General features: G+C 43.2%; 1 protein-coding gene across 1 annotated transcript; it reads left to right on the top strand.

Moving 5' to 3' along the window:
- The first annotated feature begins 5861 nt into the window (after window positions 1-5861).
- On the top strand, window positions 5862-22925 carry AP1S3 (adaptor related protein complex 1 subunit sigma 3). The gene is made up of 5 exons (XM_030954485.1): window positions 5862-5921; window positions 18959-19137; window positions 20318-20426; window positions 21381-21518; window positions 22452-22925. The coding sequence occupies exons 1-5, from the start codon at window positions 5919-5921 to the stop codon at window positions 22485-22487; spliced, it is 465 nt and encodes a 154-aa protein (XP_030810345.1). The 5' UTR covers window positions 5862-5918; the 3' UTR covers window positions 22488-22925.
- Window positions 22926-26461: the final 3536 nt, after the last annotated feature.

A 26461-nucleotide genomic window follows, 5' to 3' on the forward strand; every position in this document is an offset into this window, starting at 1 on the left:
GAAAGCTCTCTAAGGTTTTTTATCTCTGTCGACTCAGTCCTCAGTGATGAATAACCTGACTAACTGTGAAATGCCATGATCAAATGCTACAGAAAATGATTAATTTCTGCCAACCTAATGTTTAAAAACTGATTTTGTCATCAACTAACCATCTTACAGGGAGTTTCAGTGTGGCCTCTCATTCACAAAAGGCAAGGATCAAAGATTTCTTAAGTGACTGCTATCAAGTGATCCTATAAAGCTTTTTGTCCCTGTGGAAGATGTAAGGCCATGGGCTCTAGGCAACTGAGTAGTCTGCTCAACTTTTAATATGCAAAAGCTAATTGCTGAACAGATTCAAAGACAGCATTACTTGTTTTATCACTCTGGCAATGGAAGTATCAAAATAATATCAGTAATAAAATCTCTACAATTTTTTTTCATAAAATTAAATATCAAATCATAAAGTGAAATATACGGGGTCATTAGAAATTTTTATTTCTGCTTCCATGCATGACCCTTTCCCCCCCAACATATCAGCAGCTCTGAGTTGCTGTAGCTACCTGCTGTCTGACTCACATTTGTACCCAGGGTCTCTGACAAGTTTTAGTGTATAATCTGGTCACACAAAGAAGTAGAAGCATATTCTCTGACTTACTCTTGATGTATTATATTAATTTTGGTGGGACTGACTGGTTTGTCTGCAGAAAATTTGGCACATTCATTCCTAAATTGCTTTGTATCACAAAGATATTATGGGTCGTGGAGGTACATGTTTTTCTCCTCTTTACCTTGTTTATAGAGAAATACTCATTAGGGTTTTAAATTGCTCCTGGCTTTGCTACTTTAGCTGTCTTTCAAGTAAAGATTCTATGCCTTGCAGTATCTATACTGAGTCTTCTTTCTGAAGCCTATTTTCAGCTGCTCTCAAAATCTACATGTGTATATCTGTCAAAACTCTTAAGTTTTCATGAGCTCAGGTGCACCTGTGCAGCTGATCAGGAGTGGGCACTGCTTGCCTGTACTCCTTGATGGCATTGCTGCTGAGCCATGGCTGGCTTGTGCTGTCAGTTCTGGTGCTGTCCTTTGTCTTTTCTCTGTTCTCATTCATTTCTCTTTCTTTCTTCCTTAGCATATGGCTCCTTCTCCAGGTTTCCTCCACAGCAGCACACCCACGTTGGAGTTTGGCTCCCTGAGACAGGTGACAGCAGCTCTTGAAGCACAACTGCCCTGCTCACCTGAGCCTCCTGATCGCTCTTGCAGTGCTTGAATGAAGGACGGCTGAGGCAGCAGACACGGAAGGTGAGTGTGGTTTAAGAAACAACCCACTTCCTCATCCTCAGTTACAACACTCCATCCCATTAGGCACCCATAGCAGAGCAGCCATAACTTGGTGATTGGCAGGGAAGGTGTGGAATAAACAGAACTGTCAATAGTCAGAGTTTGGAGAATGTCAGGGTGATTTCTGCAAGGGTAGAGAATGGCACGTGTCTAAATGGTGTTTGTGGGGTACTCAATTTAAAACTTGAACTCACAGGCATTAACTGAAAGAGACAAACAAGGCTGTAAATTGTGCTCATTACAGTCCTTTTATGGAGAAGAAATGCTGGGAATATCAACATGCTCACATGAGGGGTGTTTTAGTCCTACTCCAAAGCAGTGGTTCCCTGTTTTATGGTATGAATACAGCAACTGAGCACTCTGCTGTTTCAGGAGCATGGGAGCCTGAATGGGTTTTGATTTTATAACCAGGATGGAAAGAGGAAAACCATGAAAGAAACTGAGTGAAGGTGTACAGGACAAAGAACTGACTGGCAGTGTGGTTAAGGCATGCAGAGCTGTGATTTGGGGGAGATAAGGAAGGGTCCTCTGGCTGGAATAGCTGTTAATCCAGCTGAACACAAGAGGGCTACAGGAACAAGTTTTCTCTGGATTGAAAAAATTCTCAATGGAGCTTGGGTAATGCCTGTCTACCTTTGGCCTGCTTTTAATTTTATACAGCTGGGAAATGAAATAAAATGCTACTTGAAACCCTTTAAGTGCTTGTGTACACCTGTCACTTCAGGCTATAATTATTTGGATTGCTATTTTTAACACTTTTCTAATACTTTATAAATGTTGGGACTACTTACTGAACATGTTGCTGCTGATAAGGTACCAACATCTATGGCACAGGTACATGATTTGGTATGTGCTCTAGTGATATGAATACTTTGTTCTGCACTTAAATTGTGGAGAATCCAGATTTTGTGAGCAAATAAGGAAAAAGGAACATAGGATCTGGAAAAGTACAAGCCCTGCCTAGTAACCAAGTGCAAGTGTTAGGTTGCTTCTCTATTGATCCAAAGTGCAATTAAAAGCTACCTCCTGCAGCTGAATTTAAATTGGGCTTTTAAAGTTTTTTTCTTTCCCCCACAGACCTAGTATCAAGTGGTTAAAAACCTGCACAGCAGGTCTCCTATAAAATCACCAAGTGGAGTGTTTGTCAGCCTCAACTCCTTGGTTTGCACAGGGCAGCTTACCTGAGGGAGTCTGTGAGCTCAGTTCAGGTCCTGAAAAACAACACCAAAGCATCTGCTGGCTAGAATCAGAATAAGTGTTCAGTGTTCTGTCTCATTTGTTCTGGTACTCAGTGAAAAGGCTTCTTCCTGCAATAAAAGGGTGGGTTGGGTTTTTTTCAGAAGGAAAGCTTGCGCAGTTTTGTTTTGCAGGAAGTGAGAATGTTACATTTTGTTCATTCCCTACTGTTCTTGAGACAGTAGTTTGTGTCTCTTAATTGAAGCTGACAGGATTTGTTCCTCTTAAAATGCACAGGAAAATAACTTCCCAATCAATTGTAAATCACTGCTGAATATATAGTTTAATTTATATGGTTCAGGATTAGCTTCTGAAGTGCACAAAGCTTGCAGAGATTAGGAGGACCCAAGACAAAGCCTACTGCAGATTTAGGCATCTGACATTTTAGCAATGACTTCTTTTCACATAAATAATGCCCAGAGCCATCAAAACTGCTACTTAGGAGCTAGGGAAGTTTTTCATCAGGTGTAGGCACTCAAGGCTCACTGAATCCACTGTAACTCGTGGTGTGAATGTTTTCTACTTCTGAATATGACAGGCTGCTAGTAGAGTGGAATATAAGCAAAGAGGATAAAATATGCCAAAGCAGTAAAAAGCTCCTTGCCTCCCTTAAAAGCCTGTTTCAAAGAACCCTTAAGAAAGAAGATGTTTATGCTCCTTCCATGCAGAAAAGGAAGCCAAAAAAGAAGGGTCTCAAAACTGCTTTTTGCAGCAGTTTTGAGTTAGAGAAATAAATATAGATTACTTTGCAAACATTCATGTTCAAGTTAACTAACTGAGCCTGAGGGAAGCAGTGGAAGGAGTTCATGTCGCGGCATTTAACTGACATAAGTTCACCCACCCCATTGGTTCACCTGGCACAATTGTGTGCCCCAGCTGCCTCCCCCTGCTGAGTGACACTAACAGCTCAAACTTCCCAGCTAGGAACTACTGATGGTTATCTTCTTTATCAGAAAATTATGCAGCTACACATAGCTAGTGGCAGAGAGGCAGGGAAGGGAGAATTCCGAGTCCTTACCATGGCTAGTTAGGCAGTCCTTAAGTGCAGCCTGGCTTTCTGAGCTGGAAAGCATCTAATTTAGGCATGATCCTATATCTGCAGGCTTGTTTCTGTAGGGCTTCTTTCTGCCAGCTTCCAAGATTGACCATAATGGGCTGACTTTGGCCACTGCTCTTAATGTTCACTCTATGCATGTTGTGTTTGCTGCTGCTTCCACTTTTTTCTGATTATTTGCAAAAACACACAAGCAGAAGCTGGTTCTCTTGAGTTTATGGCCTAATTAGGTAAGATTTTTGCTTAAAAAAGTAAAATTATTGGGGAGCAGTTGTTAAGCAAAAAAAATTATTGTCCATCACCTGAGTAAATTAGACAGGTAGGCAGTGAGAGGTATGTTCATCCCTTAATTTTAAATTCCTTTTGGAGATGCAAGTATTGATGCCTCATGTCTGTAGTACAGCTGCACTGTGGTGTCCACATTCTTGTGTGTTAGGCAAATCCAGTTCTGAGTGTTCTCTGTCTTTCCCAGAGCTGCAGTGCTGTCTGTGAACACTCTCTGTTCACCAAGGCAGTGTTTGGGCTTTAAGTGCAGAGTCAGCCCTCTACTCTGCTTAAGCCACAGCAGGTAGAGCTGGGGGTGCAAGGCACACGGGTATGAACATGGTTATGGGGAAAGCAGACCTTTATCTCCTGGGAGAGGCAGTGTGGCTACTGTGGCACTTTGAGTGGGTGCTTCAGAGAACGTGGTAAAAGGTTTTGGTCTGCTTTAAGAGACTCTGACTCTGCTATGTATTTGGCAGGCTCACTGAAGGCAAGGTGGTGCCCCCGTAAAACCAGTGAGGCCAGTGCTGTCTGGCAGCACAGCACAGTGTGTGCTGCACCCCACAGCAGGAAGGGTGAGATGTTCCTGCCCTCTGCAGATAGTGCTGCTTTATGGGCCCGGGATGTGTACTTGGGAAGAGCAGGGGCCAGGGACAAGTGAGCAAATGTATCTCTGAGATCTGTGGGGCAGCTGGGCCTTGTACCTTGTGTGTGGTGCACTCCAGAAGTGAATGCAGAGCTCTGGGCAGCCAGTAGCATCACGGTGCAGCGTGCCATGTGCTGTCTGGTGGGCTGGGGCTGGAACATGCAGAGCTCAGCAAGCAGGAGCAGTGTGTCCATACTGGCCAACCCAAAACCTAGGCAGGGCTGAGGGAACAGGGTCATGCACAGTCAGGGAAATGTGGAATTTACCTCCATGCTGTTGAATAACATAAGGAGCAGACACCTGCGTTGGCACTCTGTTCTTGCAAATTTGCATTTCCAACTGGGAGCAGGTTTCAGCCAACTGCCCTCTCAGCTGTACATGCAACAATTGCTTTTGGCCAGGGATCTGTCTCCCTTCTCTGAAGCCAGAGGCTGCAGAGGGGCTGTCGCTGACACCACAGGGATCCCTGAAGTCCCCAAATCCCTTTGGATTTCTTTCCCTTTCTCACTGATGGCTCACATGCACCACTGCACCCAGGAGTAGGGCACAGTTCTTCCCTGCCTGAGCAGTTGGGATCCTTATCCTGAACTGATGCATGCTGTGCTCTGGGAGATGCCTCTCCTTTAGACTACAGACATGGGACTTAAGCTTGCTAAGTCTTCTCACTTTATGCCCCTGTGGTAGTTTGCATCTGGATCAGACTCCTCATACCAATCTGAGAAGCCTTAGGCCTGGATTTAGATCTTTTGATTCAAGTGCTGAGACTGTGGATGTTACACATTCTTTTGGCACCAGCTGCTTATCAGTAAATCCCTAACACAGGTTAGGGGGATTTGCTGATGTCTTGCCCTCTCATCCAGCTGCATCACAAAGCACCGCTGAACCAAGCACAGCCGCTGAAAGTATTTAAACTATCAGAGTTCCATTTTGATGGAGATGGGCAGCAGAGCAATCATGCCTGTAGATCTACCCGTGTCTTTAGGGCATGAATGCTTGACAGGGGAGTAGCTGCAGCCAGTGAAAATATGAACTGTTTTACTGGTGTCGGGAATGCCGAAGTGGGAAAGGCGCCCTTTGAGCGGCTCACGCCCGTACGGGGCAGCAGGTGCGGTCACCCCGTGCGGGGGCCCGGCACACGCGGCCTGCCAGCACTCTCACAGCCGGGCTGCGGCTCTGTGGAGCCCTGCCCTGCCCGGCCCCTTCCCTGCCCGGCGGTGCGGTGCCGGCAGCCCTGCCCGTGCCCCGCGGCGCTGCCCGGAGCGGCGGGAGGAGCGGCGGCAGTTCCCTTTCGGGGCATTGTGGGAAGGGAAGGCGATGCGGCCCGGCCTCACCTGAGCGGGCGGGCGGGACGGAGGCGGCCGGGCCGGGCTGGGCCGGCTCCCAGCCAGCCGCCGCACCATGGTGAGTGAGCGGGACCGAGCGGAGCGGGGCCGGGCCGGGCAGGAGCAGCTGCCCGTGCCCTGCCGGAGCCGCCGAGCCCCTCGACGGGCGCGTTGTCAGGGCGCGGAGCGAGGCCGGGCGGAGCGGGGCTGCCCTCGGCACCGGCACCTGAAAGCCATTCCCAGGCGGGCTCGAACAAGGTTTGCACCTGTTCGGGGAAATGAAAGTTTTCCGACCCGCGGGATGAGCCCCGGTCACGCCGAGAGCCTTTCTCAGACAGTCAGGAAAACAAGGCTGTTATAGAGAGGCTTTATTTATAAAGTCTTCCTGTAACTCGAGGAGCTGAGGTGCAGGACGGCTCCAGTGCCTGCAGAAGGATCGAGTGAGGTTTCGTGTGGATGTGTCTGTCTCTAGGCTGACTGGGGGCAAGGCGGGTCAGTGTTGGGGCTGGGTTTTCCTGTGGCGGGATCCTTGGGAAGAGCTTTTCCCCAGGTGTATTCCCTGTTGTCAGGTAAGTGGAGAGCTTGCACTGCAGCGTTACCTCCAGCCCGGGTGCCTCTGCACCACTGCCGGGTCTGATGGGGCTTGTTGGGATTTGGCTGCACCTTTCCGTCAGGTGATAATCAGCGAGAGCGTGTGGGTCTGGTTCTGAACCTCCAGTCGGTCACCAGTGTCACTGTGCTGCCCGGCTCAGGGCTGGCAGTGGCGAGTGTGGGCTCGGAAGGGGCAGCAGCCCTCCGGGTTAAAGGGCTACGGGCAGGATCCGGGAAGGCACCCTTTGCCTCTCCAATGCTGCCTTGGTGTTGGTTTGCTGAGATCAGAAAAGCTTGCTGTGGATGCTCTCTTTTGTAAAGAATTGTGGCCAATATCCAGAGAACAATAGCTGGATTTTCCCCACGGGGGAACTGCCTGCTCCCAAGTAGTGAGGTGGTCACTGATGCCTCTTAAAAGAGAAACCATCTCACTGCTTGATAATTCAGGCCTGAGGCAGGTTCTGCGGGCATTCCCCTGAGCTGCTGTCTTGCACAATTTGCCCATTGTGTGCACCTGTAATTCCAGTTACTGGCAGTGCAGCTGAACAGAAGCCTCTCAACTCCTTCAGTGGAGGCCAAGTGCTGCTGTTTGTCTCTATCCTCAAAGGCAGAGCTGTGTTGTTTGTCTTCAGTGGTTTAGCCAGAATGCTAAATATGTGTTAGTCTCCTGTATTTAGAAAGGTGTACCTGTCATTATATTTGCAAATAGAATATGCACGGTAATGAGTTTACAGATGGCAGTGCAGTCTCCACACCTTAAGTCCCTGTAGAGATGTAACTTTTCTGGTTACACCCTGAGACAGCCCTACATACCCAGTTCCCTCTGGTAAAGCTTATGTAAACAACTGGAGTTCCTATTTTGCCCTTGAAGGTCAGTAAATATGGGAGCTGATTTCAGGGAATCTGATCTCGGAACCCTCCTTGATGTGGGTACTTCACACATGCCAGTTTTCAAAGCACTCACGATAGTCCCAGGGGAGCACTGCTTTTACAGCAGTGCTGCTATTGACGATCTGGAGTCTGCCTGCTGTACTGATGGTTAGGATTTTACAAGATGAGTGTGCATTCTTACAAGTAAGAATTTTATTTTTCCTTTTTTTGAGGCCATAGTAGAAACACTCGTTGGTGTTCCTGCATTATATTAGTGCTGTCGGCCTTACCCTGTTCTTCTCCTGAGGATCTGGTGCTGATGAAACAGTGCTTTTGTCAGGGAACTCCAGCTTTAAATTTCTCTGTCATCTATTCTCTGGAAAGGGGTTGTTAACACTCGGTTATGAGTCAAGAAAAAAGGGTTTGCTGGGTTACAAACCAAGAGTGAGCCTTATCCAGGCTCACGAGTGATGAACTTTACACAGGTCATTTAAGCTTTCCATAGACTGGTTCCTCTGTTCTGAAATTTCGGGATGAGTTGTGCTTGCCACAGCTGTGTTTTGGGGTAGAATTAAAGGTGCTTGTGCTAGTGGTACCATGTCTTAGCAAGAGGGTTGTTTCAATTGCTTGCTCTCTTGCAGATTTCCGTGTAAATTTCAGGGAAGAGTCTGTTTAGCAAAACTGACTTCCTATCCAGCTGAGAAACACAGCTTTTATGCCCACCTTGTGCTTTGTGACAGGTTTTTTTTTTTTAATTACTTTTTAGAAAGACTAAATTCTGCTTCCTCTCATATGTGGGTGCAGCAGAGATACATGTCATGAAGGATTGCTGTCTCAACACGTTCAGAGAGTGGGGAGGGAGCGCAGAGGAGAAAAAGATAAGTCTCCCCAGAGGACATGTGTTGCTGTTAGTCTCTTGTGCCTGTAACTGTTGCAACACCTCGATCCTACTGCTGCCTCAGTGTTATCAGGATTACTTTTGTGAATAAATACAGGGCTCTGCTTGCGTAGCTCTGCATGCAGAATTGGTGCCTGTATAGTAAAGGGTCTGATTCCCTCCTACCTGTGCTACTCATCACTACAGGGAGACAAATTAGTACTTGTGGGCATGATCTGAAACCCTGGAGAAAGATCAAAAGAATCCCATTGAGCACAGTTGCTCTTAAAATGTACTTGGCCTGAATAGAAAAGGAGTTGGCAAGCACTGTTTCCACTTAGCAAGACATTTGATAACCAGTCACTTATCTAGAAGCTGGGGTGGAAATATCAGTTGCTGTGACTGCAGCTGCTGACACCTCCCTGGTGTTTGGAAATGAACTCTCAGCTCTTCTGAATATTGATGTCATCAACACCCTCAATGCCCTTAATCGTGAAAATGGATGTAGATCTGCAGAAGATGTTTTCAGTGCTGTACAGAATTTACGAGTTACAGTTCTAAGAATGACTGCTTATTTTCCACATGATACACCTGTGTATTGGCCCCAGTGGACAATGAACTTTGCCTCTAGGCATTTACCTCTGAAAGACAAGGATGGCAACAGATTAGAACAGATGAGAGGAGAGAAAATGACAAATAAATTAGTGTATTGTTGAAGGCAGCAGTTCTTATGCTAGATGACAAAAAAAAGTTCATGTGGTATTTCTTTGTTAATTTGTCTTGTAGTGAAATTTTACTGGCAATGGCAACTTATAATGGCAATGGAAAGGCATCTTTTTAAAAGATTCTGCATTTGTAGACTTTCTGCTTGCAAAGAGGTGACTGCAGGGGAAGTGATAGAAACATGGGAAATCATAAGCACTAGAAAGATTGGTTGCTATACAAAGAATCAGGGTACATCCTGTGAATATTTTAGGCACTAAATGTATAAAAAATAAATGGGAATACTTTTTCACACAGTGTAAATGACTGTTTTCAATCCACTGCTGTGGATGTCCAAGTAGTTAGGCAGTTCATAGAGGGTGGGGCCACAGGTGGGTTGTCTGCATGCAGTTTCTGTCCCATAATTCTTAAACCTGTGATTCCTGGAGGTGGGACTAGCAGATGATTTTACACATGCCCTGTTCCTTATGCTTGTGCCCTTCTGGAAGCTGCTTAGAGCAGAGTACTGCTCAGGGGCTGATCCATAATCTGGCATTCTGTTACTCACTGTCATTGAGTTGGACTTTAAAATAGCATTTTGTGGGATTTGTGAGGAAAAATGTTTTTACAGTTCTTTGGAAGCGTATCATGTCTGACTTGCCAGTTTTGGATGTTCCTTCTCCAAGTGCCCATGACCATTACAGGTTGTCACTGTTTAATACTGGAGCCCACTCAGGTCATGCAGGAATTCCCATTCATGCTTTACTGTCCCTGGATATTAAGTTTATTCCTGGAAAGCAAAATAAATGTTATGATAGATCACCTGCTGATTATTTTCTTAATAATCAACAATGTAATAATTCTTGTTTTTTAAAATGTATATATTTTTTGCTCAGAAATAAGGAAACTGCAGGCATGTCAGAGCCAGGAGTTACTAGGATGGAGGGATGCCTAGAGGGCTTTAAGGAAAGCCATGGCATTTAGGGTGGGCAAATGCAGGAAGAAAGCTGGAGGGATAATGGGCAGCTGGGTCTGTCATGAGGCAAGAAAATGGCAGATTTTGCTGCTTTTCCATGTCTTTAGTTACTTCAAAATCCCATGCTTTATAAATGATCCCATGGACCTTCTGAAGCCATCAGTTACCTGCAAGAGCTGCAAAGGACAATGTGATGAAAGTACTGGGGAAACTGTTGAATCAGAGAGGGCAGAAAGAGCTGCCTCTTCCCCAGGTACTTGCAAGATTTATGCTTTGGCATCCACATCAGGCATTTCTGTGAGCCAGTCGTGGTTTTGCTAGTGATGCCTACATGAAAACAGTACTGCTTGTGTGAAAAGGATTCTGTCTGTATCACATGTGCCCAGTTTCTGATTTCCACCCCTGCCCTTTCATTTCCTGCTGTCCTATTCCTGCAGGGTGTCATCTGCATTTTCTTGGCTGCATTGGCTCTGTGCTTTCTTGAGTGGCCACCCCTGGGCCTTTGCAGTTCTGCAGATGTTGCAGTGTAGGGAGGGAGTTGCAAGATCCAGTCCTGCAGCATGGCACTTCATTTGGGAGTAGGAATACAGCATGCAGAGGCTTTGGGGCAGGATGGGAAGGTGCGATTTCCATTTGTGTGTTTGAAGGCAAGCTTGGCATGCCTGTCTGGCCTGGAATGTCCTGATGTGTGTTTCTCAGTGTTACAGACATAACCCCAGGTACTTCATTCACCAGTGTTTTTTTCTTCTCTAGCTTGCTGAGTTTATGTAGGATGTCCATCTGCTCTCCTCTCTTAGGGAGGGCATTAAAATCCCTCTTCACTAACCAGTAAATGCCTGGTGTTGCCTTGCTGCTTGCCTTTGGAGCTTGGGATAGTTTTGCTCAGACACTCAAGCAGTTCTCAGTGCTTGTTAACCAGCACAGGAGCTCTGTGGTCACCTTCCTCTGCTTAGCCCCCTGGGGTAAGTGATGGGCACAAACTACAAAGGAATGACAAACAGACTCAGTGTTTGAGTAAAATGCAGAAATGTACAATGTTGTGCCTTTGTTGTGCAAGGCTGTGTGCTGGAAGGAGAGCAGGTGAAGGGTTGGGTGAGTGCCTGTGTGCTCTGAGCTCTAGAGAAGCTGTGGGAAGTGCTGCATGAAACTGTCAACAGCCTCTGGGCTCAGGAGATGGGATGGGAAAGAGGCAGTACCTCAGGCATTTCCTTGCTTTGAAGTCCCATGACAGAACTTGGAGAAACAGCAGAATGAATTTGTGATCCTTTCTTATTCTACAGGCTAAATGTTGGGCCAACATATAAAGCATTTTGGAGGATTCTATGCTCTGGCCCTTCCTTCTGTAAACAGTGGTTGCTTCTTTTGTGTTTATGCTTAGGTTAAATCCATATTGTTTTTTTACCTTAATGAAAAAACGCCATTTGAAAAGGGAAAATGGAGAATGTCTCAATTGAAAATGCCCAAGTTAAATGCTTCGGTGTTTCCAAAAGATTATTCTGTGCTCTTTCAGAGTTATAAACATGATCTGAACTCATGTGTATCTTTAGTCCTTTTGAAGCTCAGGAACGGTTGTAGGGCTGCTGCCCATCTGCACTGTTCCTACTCCACCAGACAGGGAATCACCAGGCTGGAGCAGTGTGTCAGCTCCTGAGGAGCCAGGTTAGCTTGGCACCATCTGGGTGTGCCTCCCTGTCCCAGAGCAAAGGTATTTAACTTTGCTCCTAGAGAGGTCAAAGGCAAAGGAAGTGCCTGCAGTGCCTTCATGTAGCAGGGCTTTGCAAATAACTGATAAGGCAAAGTGGAAATGAAACTAAAAGAGCTGCACCTTCTGCAGCTCCACTGGGTGAGATTTTAGCTCTGTTTCTTCACTTGGAGTTCAAGGAATAGGCTGGAAAAATAGCTTCTTGTGCCTGTAAAGTGCACTGGGGTTGTAGTGAATTGGGGGTAGCTCTTGGCAGCTTGTTCAGCCTCTCCTCTGGTCCTTCCTCCTTGTAGTAACCTAAGGAAGGGGTCCTCTGCCTCTCAAAAACATGTAAGCAAATGAAAACACCTCTAAGAGCCCAGCCTAGGAGGCAGAAGGGATGTGATTTCCTAGTTAATAATCGTTTCAAAGCTCTTCAAACTGCTGCTTCCTGTGAGCTCAGCCAGCTCTCATCCCTGCTGTGTCTGTCCTGTGGTGGCACTGAAGGGACAGTGGTGTGGCTGCTTCCCTGGCCTGCTCTCCTATGGCAGAGCCCGAGGCAAACTCCAGCCTGATCTGTGCTTGCTTATTACCTGAAAACTGGAGTAATTCCACTGGCAGGAACAAGAACTTAAGAAAATTAAGAGTAATTATCCTCTGTAAGAACTGGATGCCATTGCCTGCATTTACCCTTTGGAGCTGTTTTGGAAAGCTGCCTCTGCTCTCCAGAGCAGCAAATCTGTGCTGTTGGTGGGACAGCCCAGCCTGTGAGGAGGAGGCACAGGCATGCCTGTGCTGTAGGGAGGACACTGGGCAGGAATGTCACCAGTCCATGTCTGCTGTAGGAGGACACTGGGCAGGAATGTCACCAGTCCATGTCTGTGCTGTAGGAGGACACTGGGCAGGAATGTCACCAGTCCATGTCTGTGCTGTAGGAGGACACTGGGCAGGAATGTCACCAGTTTATGAGGGATGAGCCAAGGTTGGGAGGACTCACCCTGCTGGTTGTAGAGATAAGCTGGAGCAGAGCTAGAGTGAGCTTGGGCACTTAGAAAGCTCCTTGAGCTGTGTTTTCCAGTCCTTAGTTAGGGATCAGGAGGGAGCAGCTTGAGCTCAGCTATCCTGTTTTGATTATAGTTTTATTTACCTCGGGTGAGGCTATTGAGAAGGTTGTTGCTGTCTGGATCGATACCATATGTTACAAATATCCTTCAAATGCTGGTGTGCTGGTCCATTTAGAACCTTTCAGTAATAAGATAAGGGTGAGTGCTGCATCATGAAAAGCATGAAATCAATGTGTAACTATGGTCACGTGTGCCTGTAATGATCTGGCACAGCTTTTATTGCATGGACTTTGGATGTATTGTTCAGGGGAAATTGCTCAGAAATATTCCTAATGGAGATTAAGTGAGGAAGAATCCTGTGCCAAGTAGGCACCAATACACTGCTCCAGAATTTCTCTGTTGCTGGGTTTGTGCATATTTTCTTTTTCCTTATTTGCTTACATCATGCAGACTAAGTACATGTTTGAAATTTTAAAGCTGAGAGCCAACAGTATTTAACAAACATCTGTCAGCTCCTGTGCTGCTGTGAATAAATGTTTTAGTGACAGAGCAAACAAGTAAGGAAATTAATATTTTTAATAAAGTAGTCTGTTTAGAATTTTACATATTTGCTTTAGAAGTATCTGAAACCCCAGAGTGTATGCTAAAAGTCAGTAGTAGCCAGATGGGATTTCATGTAACAGCAGAATACCAAAATACCTGCACTTGAGTGTGTTAGTATTCTGTCTTGTCCTGATGTGGGTAGATTGTTAATAGGTCAATAAATCTGTTCAGTGCATGTTTCTCATTTCACCCTAAACACCTGGCATTCCAAACCAACTGTATGTTCACAATTTTTTTTTTAAATTTCAGGATTTACCTCCCCCCCCAAAACAAAACAAACTTCACTAAACAAAGCACAAACTAAAAGGAATTTTTTATTCTTGAAATGTTTTGAAGATTAAAAAAAAAAAGTTGATGGCTGGAATAATGTGAATGTTCACATTTTTTAAAAGAGAAAATTTAATGAAAGTAGGTTTTGTTCATTTTCAGTTGTGATGTAAAAGTAAATACTGATAAAATACTGGACAGTTGTCTATGTTGGGAAATAGATTCTTTCATATCAGAGGAAAGAATGAAAAATAGTAAAAGAGAAGCAGAATATGAGCTCTGTTAGACTAAAACAGTGGCAGCAGATGAAGCAGGCTGCACAGGAATCAGAATAAGTGAAAAAAGAACTTTCACATAGCAAGTCACTTCCTCTCCACCAGCCTGTCAGGCTGGTTTTCCCCAGGCTTCTGCTGGCAGTTGAAGTTCTGGATTTTCATCCTGCTTCCCATTATATGTGGTCTGGGAATTTTCATTGATTAGCATGTCTTGTATTGTCTGTTGCCCTACAGAAAGTTTTTAAGGAAAGCTGAAATTTTCCTCACTTTGCCAAGATGTCTGTTTAAGGATAGCAGTTCCTGATTTGCAGATTTTACTTACATGTGAATTTCAGGTGTCTGTTTTATAAAGATGGCTTTGATTTTGGAGGGCTCTTAACCAAATTTGGAGAGGTTACAGCTGAAGCAGAGTGTAAGCCCAGAGCTGCTGAAGTGACAGAGCTGCCTCACCAAGCAAATCCTTGCCCAGCCACACACCCAGACAGGAAAGAGGATTCTTGCTCTTTTTTCTGCAGTCTTCCTCTTGTGCCTCCCCTCCCCTGAGGCTCCTTGGTGAGTTCCCATCTCTATCCTCCTCTCCTCCCCCAGGGACGTGGAGAAGCCAGATGCCACAGAGCAGGTTTGGAACCAGTCAGCTGATGTTATGCAGGTTGAATTACAGGAAGAGGAGCAGCAGTTCTAGTGCACATTCTTCTTTCTCACAGTGCAATGAATTAGAGTCTCTTGCACACCCCTGGAGATCACCTTGCAGGAAGAAATCTGGCATCTTTTACATGTTTGCGTTGTTAAACAGTGAACTGGAGAAATTACTGTAGGAAAGGAAAGCTAGGAAAGCCCCTTTTCCCATGTATTCATTTCATCTGCTACCCCTGCAGGTGGTTTGTTGTGTATGGAATGAAATGCAGCCCTTTAGACAGTTGTACTAATTGTTGCAGATTAGGTTAAATTTTAAACCCTCTGTAAAGGCAAAAATGATCCAAGTTTGAACCTACTGAGCCAGTTGTAATGTGTTTGATAAGTCTGAAGTGTGTAATGGCCAAACAGTGGGGAAGGCTGCACCAGAGGGGACCTGCAGTCCTGGCAGGGAGCAGTCCAGAAGACAAGCTTGGGTGAGCTGCTTATCAGATTATTACAGCCCATTAGTTAAAGGAGGGAAAGGTCTCCCAAGGAAGGTGGAAAGAAATCACAGTGTGTGTTAGTTTCATTTGTCTCTCTTGTATTTGTTGTTCATGAATATGCAAACCTTCTGTATTTTGCATGTTTGATGTCTGTTCTATTTATTGGTAAATTATTTCATGTCAAAGTCTAGCATTTGATTTTCTTTTTGTAGCCCTAAACTAAAGGTGTTGGTTTTTATCCTGGTACAGTTGTGTAAATCATAATAGAACAGAGGGCCATAACTTTCCAGTCTGTTAAGTAACTTACTGCTGCAGTTGATTCATAGATGCATGAGTAGGGGGTAGAGTTCCATGGTTTAAATGTTTGATATAAAAAATACCCCAACAAACTATTTTTCCAATAGCCTACAAATAAAAAATGCAGTCATTTGGATTACTTACTGACGTTTATGGAGGTCATTTTGCATAGTGCTGTGGGTGGTTGGGTCTGATTCAGTAAAACAAGCTAATAAAATTAGTCTCAGCTCCCAGACCAAGCTTGTCTCCACATGTGAAGTAAGCTCTCTTAGGAACTGTACTCTTCATCCTAACCCACTCAGTCTTGGACCTAAAAATTCCCTCTGGCATCAGCCCTGGATCTGGTGATTGTTAGTTACAGCCAACATGCCCTGGGATGGTAAGAAAGGGAACCAATCACCCTGCTTTCTAAGATATTCTGCTTGCAGGAAGTCATTTACTTTTGTTTTCATCTGGAATTAGGACTTTTAAAGATGAGTAAAGCATTGCAGGATAATCTACTTCTCTTTGCAGTTTGGCTGCTGAAAACGAACCAAAAATTTCTTAATCAACATCTGTCTTGTCATCAGCACTACGGGAAAGCAAATATGTTTTCACAGTCAAGGAGCAAGGAACAGATGAGCTGTTAGATCTGTGTTTGTGCAGAACTTCAATATTAGCAGGTTTATTGATGCATCAGAGTGGGATGTAATGAACAGAGCAATGAGAGTGAGGAATGTGTTGTGTCCTGACAGTGGGGCTGGGCAGAGCAAAGCTGAACTGAATGGAACAGCACTGGATGTTGAAATTGAAAATGCTGAAAACCATTTAACCTTTTAAGAAGGTTTATTTACCTCCTACAGAGTTCCCCAAATTGAAGGGCATATTTTTGCTTCTAAGTACCTGCAGCTTTCTAATAAGTTGTTTTGTTACGGTAATTCTTAGCTGGCCAGTGATATGTACCTAGGCTTGAGGGTGCACTATTTTGCTGCAGACTGTAAAATTTAGAATTTTGCTACAGTAAAGGCTCTATTTTCTAGCTGTATATATTACTGTAATAATAAAATTGCCATGTGAGGTATGCAGTTACAGTCTGCATATGAAAAAGTGTGGAACAAGAGACCCAAACAATGAGATTTTTGGAGCTTGTGTATGAACATTTATGCATTTAGGAGCATTAATGGATATTTTCTGATTGCAAAGAAGATTGCCTCAGGTCATAAAAGTGGTGGTGAGACATCATCTACATGCGTAGAAGAAACAGTGGAGTTCTCAAAGCAGTTTTAAGTGGAGAGCAGGTCACTTTCCTATGGGTGAAGCATAACATCCTGCAGTAACTAATTGGCAGAAAGTGGTGGTAATATTCACAGTGATTCCCTGGCATGAGGTTGCAGTTCTGCAAATATATATGTGTGTATTACATGCAGGCACTCCAGTTTAAGGTCTCTTGGGTCCAACAGCTGACCCTAAACCAGAATACCTTTTAATTTTCTTTTGCTATTGAAGCACTGCAGGCAAAGGATGCCACAAAGCTTACAGTCTTATGCTGAACATGCTGTCAGCTTTTGATAGAGGTTCATTGACTCATTCCCTGCATTTTCAGTCAAATCTGATGATTCACCATATTTATAGAAATTTGTTTATCGAAGAGCTGCTACCTCTGCCCAATAGCTTATAGATGGACTCCTGCTGACCTGCTGCTCTTATCTGTGGAACCTATGCTCTGTTTTCAAAACACCCTCATCTTTACAATGGCTTTGGAGTTAATGTGATGTGCAGCAAGCAAAACAGCCTTTCATTCAGCCAGCTCCTCTCAGTGTGCAAGTGTGTGGACAGTGAGTGCTGTGCCTACATCACCTGGGAAGGGGTAACCCTGGCAGCTGGAAGATTCCCATGTTAAAGCCAGCTGGTAATATTAACAGAGAAAGGCAAAACCATGGTGCTTTGCTCTTCACTGTAATCAGGCCAGCAGCATACTTGTTTTTATTTAGCAAGCTTGTCTGGAGAGTATTATGGGACTCAACAGAATGCAGCTACAAAATCCTTGTAATTTTATCAAGCACATTAGACTAACAATGGCAAGAACCTTATATCCAGCAGCAGATCCTGCCAAAGACACCATGACTAAAACCTTCCTCCTTTCCCTAAAATGATCCCACATTTGAAGCCTTTCTCAGTATAGTCAGAACTCTTAGCTCCAGATTACTCAACAACTATGCAACTCAATAGCTAGAGAAGGGTTCTGAATTATGAATGAATGCTTTGTTTAAAATCCAGTAGCTTTTCCTTTTTTTTCTTATGTAGAAACTTCTCTGACTTCTCTGCTCAGACTTTGCCAGAGTGTGGAATGATTGTGGAATATCTTCATAGAAATCTGCATTGTAATCTTAATAGTGATTGTGAACATTAACTTTGTAATCCTCACTTGGAAATGTGGTGAAGTATAGGTACAGCAATTAATTGGAACAGGAAGCAAGGAGCAGAAGGGATTAGGGTAGAGATTGAAAAACCTCTAGGGAAGGATAAGGTTATGCTAATGGTCAGAGATGTGGTGAGAGACCTGCTGGATCAGGGCTTTGCAAGGATTGGGAGCAAGTGAGGAAAGTGAGGCTCCTGTGCGTCTCCTTGGTCCCCCCAGGGTCAGGGGAGGCAGCAGTCACTGTATGGACCGCTGGCAGTGTACCTGTCACACACATGGCTACAGCTACCCTTCCTGGTATTGGTACTGGTAAGAGCAGGGCACTTCAGAGGTCTTCAGCCATTAAACACGTCTCTATCTCATCCCCACCCCCCTGGTGGGTTTATAGGGTTTTTTTCCCATTTAGCAGATGTCCTATTGGAGAAGGATGTTGTGCTCAAATTGATGTCTTGCATTCTTAAAGCCATTTTCATGCTCTGGATGAATGGGATATTGTACTGCTTATATACACTATGGTCAGTTATTTTAACCTGCTAATAGTACTATTTATGTAAATGTGAATTGATACTTTTCTCCCAAAGCCCCACTGGCATTAATAAGCTGGCTCTTGTGTATTTCAGTAATACTGTTTATGCTAAGCATGAAACATTCATAGGTCAAACCTTGTAAAGTTATGACTCACTTTAAAGTGGAAATTTTTGAACAGTATAGATACTGTCCTTTATTTAATACAGTATCACTCACTGAGCTCTGTCCTTCATTATTACAGTTGTCTGAGTTTCATAATATCCTGATTTCTTCAATAAAACCAGTCAAGCTTCCTTTCCAAAGTAGGTTTTTTCTGCCCCTTATTGCCTCTTCTAGGAACCTGCTGTTTTGTGATCTGAAATAGTGCAATATCAGAGTTGTTAGTGATTATGATTACTATCTCAGTCTTCATATTTCTAGCCTTCTGCCACATTGATCCTGATTTCCCTACTCCTGTTGTGGATGTCTTTATTCCCTTCACTGAGGTATCTGATTTTGCTGGAGGATGGGGTGGTGCCCTCTTGTCACCACTGCACAATGGTGAGGCTCCTCCTGTTCCCCAGGGCAGGGGCAGAAAAGGAAGCAAAGCTGCTGTTTGCACAAGGTAAGGAGGATGGGTAGGAGAGGATGTGAAGGGTTTACCTAGGGAAGATGTGCCACAGGGAGGGGAGAGCTGCCTGGGAAAGAAACAGGAGAGAGCAGAAATCTTTCCCACACTGAGCCTCCCCCAGACCTCACTGACACCATGTCCAACCATCATGCCATGGTTGGAGGTGTGTGGCCAGGACTTGGATTTCTGGTGCCAGGCAGAGGAATGCTCTTCCCTGGCCATGGCCCTGGTGTTAACCATGTTGCTTTGTTTACTCTAGATACACTTTATACTGCTGTTCAGTCGGCAGGGGAAGTTAAGGCTTCAGAAATGGTACACGACGCTACCTGATAAAGAGAAGAAAAAGATCATTCGAGAAATTATTCAGATTATTTTGTCTCGCAATCAAAAAACAAGTAGTTTTGTTGACTGGAAAGACCTCAAGCTTGTTTACAAAAGGTGTGAGTAATTTTGTAAGAACGTATAATCACTGTTCATATGAATAACACATGCTGGAAGAGGAAAAACAAAGGCTCACCTAAGGAAAAGCAGCAAACAACGCTCTTAGTGCTGGGCTGAGTTAGGAGCCTGCCATTGGCAATCTGGGTATAACAAGGCAGTATCCCTGGACAAACCAGCAGGGTAATTGTGGGGTGCAAAATACTTGTACAGTCTGTCAAATGAGAAAAACATGAGTAATGTAATAGGTATTGGTGTTTAGAAGGCATTAGACCTCACTGCCCCTTCAAATTCCACAGGGTAGCCTGGCTGAGATGTGTGTGCTAGATTTTATTAGCTGTGGAGATTGGAGGAATTGTTCCAAGGCACTTCCATAATTCTGTCAAATTTTGTTTTTGAAATATTTGTTGCTCTGGAAAGTGTTAATTCTAATTTCCTTTTCCAAAGAAATCACTGATTGCCAGTTCCACAATGCCTAATGTTAACTGCCTGTTTGTTCTCCTACAGTTGTAGCAAACAAATGTAGCCTTAATGTGTAGTACACTGAGTAAATTAATCATCTCCCATTTAGCAAAAACTGAGTTCCATGGTGTGATAGGAAGCATATAAACATCTGATCAGAAGCTATGACAAGTTGGCCTCCAGCCACAGTGTCAGCAAGGTGAATAGGTTGGTTTAAACATAGTTTTGGTGCAAGTTAGTTACAAAGCTTCTTTGGTCTAAGCAGCTTCATGCATTCTGGCCCTCTGTAAAACACTGTCACTTGACAGCCAGCAGATGACAAATGCTGAGATGTAACTTCTTTCACCTTTGCCTTATTTTTATTTTTTAATTAGAAGGGGTGGCTTCTCCTACAATCTAATTAAACCCACTTACTGCAGTGCTATTGCAGCAGGAGGAGGAGACCTGAAGGAACTACTTACTACTGATTTATTGCCTGTTTCAGTGTTAGAGGTGTCCTACTTTACCAAGAGTGAAGCTGGTTCTTCTAACTAAAATAATAATTTGTTTAAATAATCTGATCTATGGAAGTGTTCTCTGGGGCACTATAAGAGTGACAGAAAATGTTTACTTTAGAGACTAGATAAGAATTAACTGTCATGTGAATGACCTGTAAGAGATGAGTAGAGCACTGAGGTCCCAGCTGTTCACTGCCACGTTTTTGCCTGTGTTTCCCCAGGTATGCTAGTTTGTATTTCTGCTGTGCAATAGAAGACCAAGACAACGAGCTGCTGACACTAGAGGTCGTTCATCGATACGTGGAGCTCCTGGACAGATACTTTGGAAATGTAGGTTTCACTTTCTCCCATGAACTCATTCCTGTCTGTCTGATAAACAAAACTATGTGGAGCTGACTTGCTTTGTGTTCCATCTGCTGCACTTGCCCTGCAGGAGCTCTCAATCCAGATTGAAATTAATTATTAGAGTATTTTATAAAACAGTGCTGAAATGGTCATAAGATTGTTTTCTCATCGTTTTTCCATTCATTCAGAATTAATCTTGATACTTTGTATGTCTGTCTTGGTATAGAATTTGAAGGGAAAACTTCAGGAAAAATTATTAAAAAACTCAAAATAGGTTTGGTTTTTATTTGTTTTGTTTCTTTTAATTTTGTTTGATTTGTTTGGTTTAATTCTCTTTCCTGGCATCTTCAGATATACTGGTTTTGTTTGTCTCATAATACTGGGTAACAATTAAGGACATAGAGGCAAAAGATAAAATCAGTGTTTTTAAAGAAAAGACTTAGAGAAGGTCCAAGTAAGTCTTTAGAGAATACAAGACCCATCTTTTCTCTGAATATTTTTGAAATGATCTTGTCTACCTTAATTCATATCTTAGTTAAATCAGTGTGCCATGACATGTCTGTACAGCCTCAAAACTAAAAAGCAGTTGGTGGCTCCTGCTGGGCAGTGAATTGTCTTGCTCTGTGAACCCAGGTACCCATACTACAAGGGCTCTGTAGGACCTGTGACAAGGTTAGTGGGCCAGGAAGTCAGCTTGGATCTCTGACAGCCAGCATAAACTTAATAAGTGGAATATCTTTGCTGTAAGTCTGTATATGCAGAGAGAACATGTGCAGAAGCTTCAGTATTACATAACATGCAGTTTGTTTCTTCGCCCTGCTACCTGCACAGAGGTGCTTATACTGAGGATATTTGATCATCACAACAGCTTTTGGCCTAGTAGTGCTTATAATACTGTAAAAATGGTTTAAATGTGGTTGTGGCCTCTTGTTCTGGCAGGTGTGTGAGCTGGATATTATCTTCAATTTTGAAAAAGCTTATTTTATTCTTGATGAGTTTATAATTGGTGGAGAAGTACAAGAGACTTCAAAGAAGACTGCAGTGAAAGCCATAGAAGACTCTGATATGTTGCAGGAGGTAAGGCAGAGGAGGACAAAAGGCAAACACCCCATCTTCCTAATCTTCCTTGTTTGACAGGAGATGAAAACACAGCTAAGCACTTCTGGTACTTAATTATCCAAGTGTGTCTTACATGCAGTTTCAACAAGTGCAGCAGTGCAGTTACATAAGCTTTCAATTCAACCCTTTTGGTATCATCTGGAGGGTCTTCATATAAAGCTGTTGCTCTCTTGCAGCTTAACTGCTCGAGTTTATTAAAAATGGTTTAAGATGTATCTAAGTTATTTCTTTAATATAAGAACATAATCTAAGGTTATATTTTATGTATGCATATGTATATGTAAATACAGAAAAATCTCTTCTATTTCACTAATAGCATTGACCTACTATTAACATTTAAAATTGGAAAGAGTATTTGCTGGCAAACTCTGCTTTCATTCAGAAGCACCTGTGTAGTTTTTCTGTAGGGCACAGATATGTAACCCTTATTCAGAGCCCTGCAGGAAATCTCTTGTAACTTGGAATGTAATGAGTAACATTGAGGCAGGAATGGCAAAACCAGTTGAATGTGATGGGTTTAATTCCTTTCTTTCCTTGGTAGTGAAGGATCCATCACAGTCCTGAAGGGAGCAGCACAGTGGTAGAACTGGCTTGGGCTGTGCTGTGGGAGTTGAGCAGGTTTCACCTGCTCTGCCCTGTGCCCATGGAGCTCAGCTGCTGTGTGCAAAGGCCACTGGCATGATGAGTTTGGCCACAGCTATGCTATGGCATGATTTAAATGTCACATTGTTACATGTTTTTAAAGCAGAATTATTTCTGCACTTTATTAAATTTCAGATAATTTCCTGCAAAACTACAGCAGTCCTCAAAGAGGACAAAAGGATTTCTATGAATATTACTGTACCATTCCATAATGCATCAGTTGTTTCTTTTTTGTTTTTTGTTTTCTAGACAGTGGAAGAATACATGAACAAGCCTGCATTTTAATGTTAAAATACCTGGAGAGAAAACTGCTGTATGCACCTCTAAAGTGCACTTCCTGAAACTCTTCCCAATGTGCCAGATCCTCAGAGAAATACTAAAAACCAATAACTGAAGGGGTTTGTTTGTATAATGGTGAAGATGAAGGTCAGCTAATGTAGCAAAGGGTTTAACAATTCTGTGCTTTGCATTACTCTGTACATGAGTTTCTCAGAGTTGTTATTGCCCCAGTCTAGTTTCTCTTGTTGTTGCTGGACTCAGCTCTTGTTTTGTACCACGTCTTTTAGCTACGGGTTTTGTCATCACAAGATGCTCCTCTGACAATACTTTGAAGAGGTATTTTTACTAGTTTTGTTCACTGCTGACTGTATGACTCTACTTTTGTACAAATGTCCATTATTTTGAATGTAATGGTTATTCTGCTGTAATAATAATTTTTTTCTAAAAGCCAAATTGTTGTGGGCCCTGATTTCACAAACTTGTTGTGGCAAGATGAGCTGTTGAAGTATATGAGGAAATATGCCTCTCTTTGGGGCAGCTCCTTTCTTTCACTGTCTTCCTTCTCTTTTCTGCTCTAGTCTGCTAATAAGACTGCTCCAACTGCTCCTAGAGTGCACTCCATGCCTCCTTTTAATCTGGAAGACTGTTTGAAGGTAGGCTTCTCCTAAGTTTAATGAATCCTCTATTTGCTGCTGCATGCAGATGGTCTGTTTGTGTTGTTCTCCTCATTTTCCTATCCCCTTCCTAGATCCCCTGGACCTCTCCAAAGGCTCCAGACTTTGAAATTGTGCAGCATGAGTGCAGGAGAAAACCTGAAGAGAAAAATTCAGCCTTTGGAAGATAATCTTGTATATCTTTTAGTATCCCAAACCCATATTTCCCAGTAGAGTTTTCCAGTCTTAAAGTCACGCACCTGGTGGGATGATCAGCTTTCTAGTAGTTGAAGATGCCCTGTTTTTTGAAGGTTGAGCAATTTAATCAGCTTTTTATAACTTTGCAAGCTGTGAAAAGGATAACATAGTAGAGAGGAGTCAGCTGGGCTGTGTGTTACAAACCATTGCAGCAGAGTGTGTGTGGAGCCAGGTGTGCTAACTCGCCTTTCAGTGCAGTTCAGACTCTATAAACTGACTGAATTGGCTTCCTTAGAGAGATTGTCCTCCTTTAACAGAATCCAAACCTCAGAGAAATTCTGTTTCTCTGAGCCCATAACTCTCAGCTAGATGTTCTGTTTCTGTCCAATCATGAAATTACTCTATACAAAAATTAGGGAAGTTATGAGGCACAAATATGCCTCAATGATCAAAGAATTTTTGCCTTTCCCTTTAATATGTACATTCCCCTTGATTTCTGGGATGTACAATCAATATTTTCTTTCAGAGGTCTTTCTAATCTTTAAATGCCCTGAATGCTTACTCTGATTTTGGTATTGCTCCCTCCTTCCTCATCAGTTTGCATATTCCTACAGAAGGGACACTGGGGTTTTTTGGAGAGTGGGGGCACTTTCACACAACACAACTTTGCTGATTGTCAGCCCACTATTCTGCCTGTGCTTTCCAGTCTGTGAGTAAAACTGTGACAAACTGGTTCATAGCATCATGTTGCTCTTTTTTATAATTATTTTATCCATCTGTTTTCTGTGTATTGATGTCACAAGCATACCTTCAGCCTGGAAAAGACAGTGAAAATTTCTGAAGGGCCTTTAATAGCTCTGAAGACATCCTATTTAATAGTAAATTAATGAAATTATTTGTATATTATTTTCTCATGGTTTGAAATTAAGTTTTTTAAAGTACAGTGTTTAATTGATTAAGAAATCACTTCAGAATGTGCAAAGAGGCTCCTTGTGCTCTTTGCCTTTATAAGTGACTTCTACTAACTGAGATCATCAGTAGTTTGATTTTAATCCCTTTTGGAGCCATGCTGTGGTTCTCTGACTCTTAACAGCTGTCATGTTGGTTGAATTCTGAATTAGATCAAAATAGGAGTACTAAAAAGATATCTTGGTACAAAAGCCTGTCTTTTCAGTCATTTTAAGAAGAGCTAGAAGGCTTCTTGCTGCATCATTTCAAGTTGAAGAGAATTCCTGATGGAAGAAAATAATGGACTGGGTAGAGGCACTTATACCAGCCATATCAGTGTAGCATCTGAAGTAAACAGCATTGCCAAACTGGTGTATCAAGTATCAGCTTGAGAAGTGTGAAGGTGTTAGTCTGGTAAGTGTAAAGGAGTTAGTCTGGTTTCCTTACCCTAGTGCAAAAATTCCTTGGAATATGGTGTGCCTGTTGTGCCACCTGCCTCTGTGCTACAAAGATGAATGAAAAACATGTTAAGTACTCTAAAAGAACTGCTGACTTATGTTCATGCTTCAAGAAACATCTGCAGACTCCTGCTGCTTTTGTGTGTAGGAGAGCTCCACAAAGCAGGAGGTGAGCCTTAGCTGATGTGACTTTTGCCTGCATACTTAAAACAGGTGGGTTTGAAACATAAAACTTGTATTTAAACTTCTTAGAACCTTCAGTGAGAAAGGGATCACTCAGGTAAGTAACATTGTAATGGAATTCAGTTCACCTCAGGTCTTTCTCCAAAGGGAAGAAGCCCAAATGAAACCCAGTTGTTGTTGAGTCACCTTTAGGTTGCTGTCAGACTGCATATGTTCCCATCTTTGTGAACTTCATTGCCACTAACTGAACCCTACACAGCTTGGTGCATTGCAGTGCCTAGCTCATCAGATTTGTGTCTCCTGATGTCTTAGTTCCATGATTTTTCTTGGAGCAGGAGGTGCGTATGTCTTGGTGTGCATATTCACTATTCTCTGAAGCATTGCCATTTATATTTGCTGTTGATGTTTCTCTTTCCAGCTTGCCTGACTGTCCTAGTCAATGTTCAATGTCAAGCTTTCTGAGAAATTTTATGAAATTATTATCCAAAAAACTATTAGCAAGCTCCTTAAATATTCCCCATCTCATAATCTTTTGCCATTACCTAAATTCTCACCTTGCTGACAAGCTTCCAGCAATTGTCCTAGTTTGCAAAATTGCATTTACTAAAATAACCATCAATCATAGTCATGGTGCTAGCCTAGATTCCCTTCCTTGCTCTCACCAGCTGCATGTAACAAAAAGCTGCTTGATTTTCATGTGAGCATCCCTGTCTGGAGGACTCTTAGTGTGATCTTGCTGCTCAGTGGTTGGGACAGAGCTGCTTCTCTCATGCAACTATTTGCAGCACATAAGTTGAGACACCTCTGAACATATCATGGCAGAAGAGACAAACATTAGACTGGGATAAAAATAAGAGTAAAAGAAATGTGACAAATCATCGTGAGAGGCAAGAGCAGCAGGATCTCACAGGATTCATGAATTTTTATAATTTTTGTTTCTTTTTTCATTGTGAATTTCTGAATGTTCATTAAAAGGTGTCAGTTCTTTAAAATACTTTTAAAAAACTGACATTTATATTGCCTCCTATCAGATTTTTTCAACCAAGAGCCACTGAATGTCTTCAATATCTTCCCCAGCTGCTCCTGCAACCCACCTGTGCTTCCAGAAGCCCCAGTGGGAAACTCAAGGTAAAGTTCAGGTGTGATTCTGCATCTGAATTATCCTTGGACAGACTAATGTACTTACAAAAGAGTGAATTACTATTTTTTTCCTTTATTTCACAGCCCTTTCAATAGAGAACATACTTTTTATTTTCTGCATTGGAGTAATGGAGTATGAATACATGAGGTGTTGGGTGGGGCTGGCTTATAAGGGAAGGTCAGAGTGTAAGTGTGAGTGGGGCTTTCAAATGTACCCAGAGATGTTCCATCCACAGTCCCCTCAAAATAACAAGGCAGTTCCCAGAGAGAGGGAGAGAGAGAGCTCCCATCCCTGCCTGTCCCTGACACTCTGTTCCCCTGGAAGTGCGTGTGAAGGAATTTATTTCTGTCAGCACAGCTCCTGTGAGGGGGAGTTGCTCTCACCCTGCCTGAGATGACT

Source organism: Camarhynchus parvulus, chromosome 9 (assembly GCF_901933205.1).
Source record: "Camarhynchus parvulus chromosome 9, STF_HiC, whole genome shotgun sequence".
NCBI classification, from domain to species: Eukaryota; Metazoa; Chordata; class Aves; order Passeriformes; family Thraupidae; genus Camarhynchus; species Camarhynchus parvulus.

Coding starts and splice junctions, on each gene's coding strand:
- AP1S3 (XM_030954485.1), top strand. Junction 19,138..20,317: donor CTCAAGCTTGTTTACAAAAG/GTGTGAGTAATT, acceptor GTGTTTCCCCAG/GTATGCTAGTTTGTATTTCT. Junction 20,427..21,380: donor TGGACAGATACTTTGGAAAT/GTAGGTTTCACT, acceptor TTGTTCTGGCAG/GTGTGTGAGCTGGATATTAT.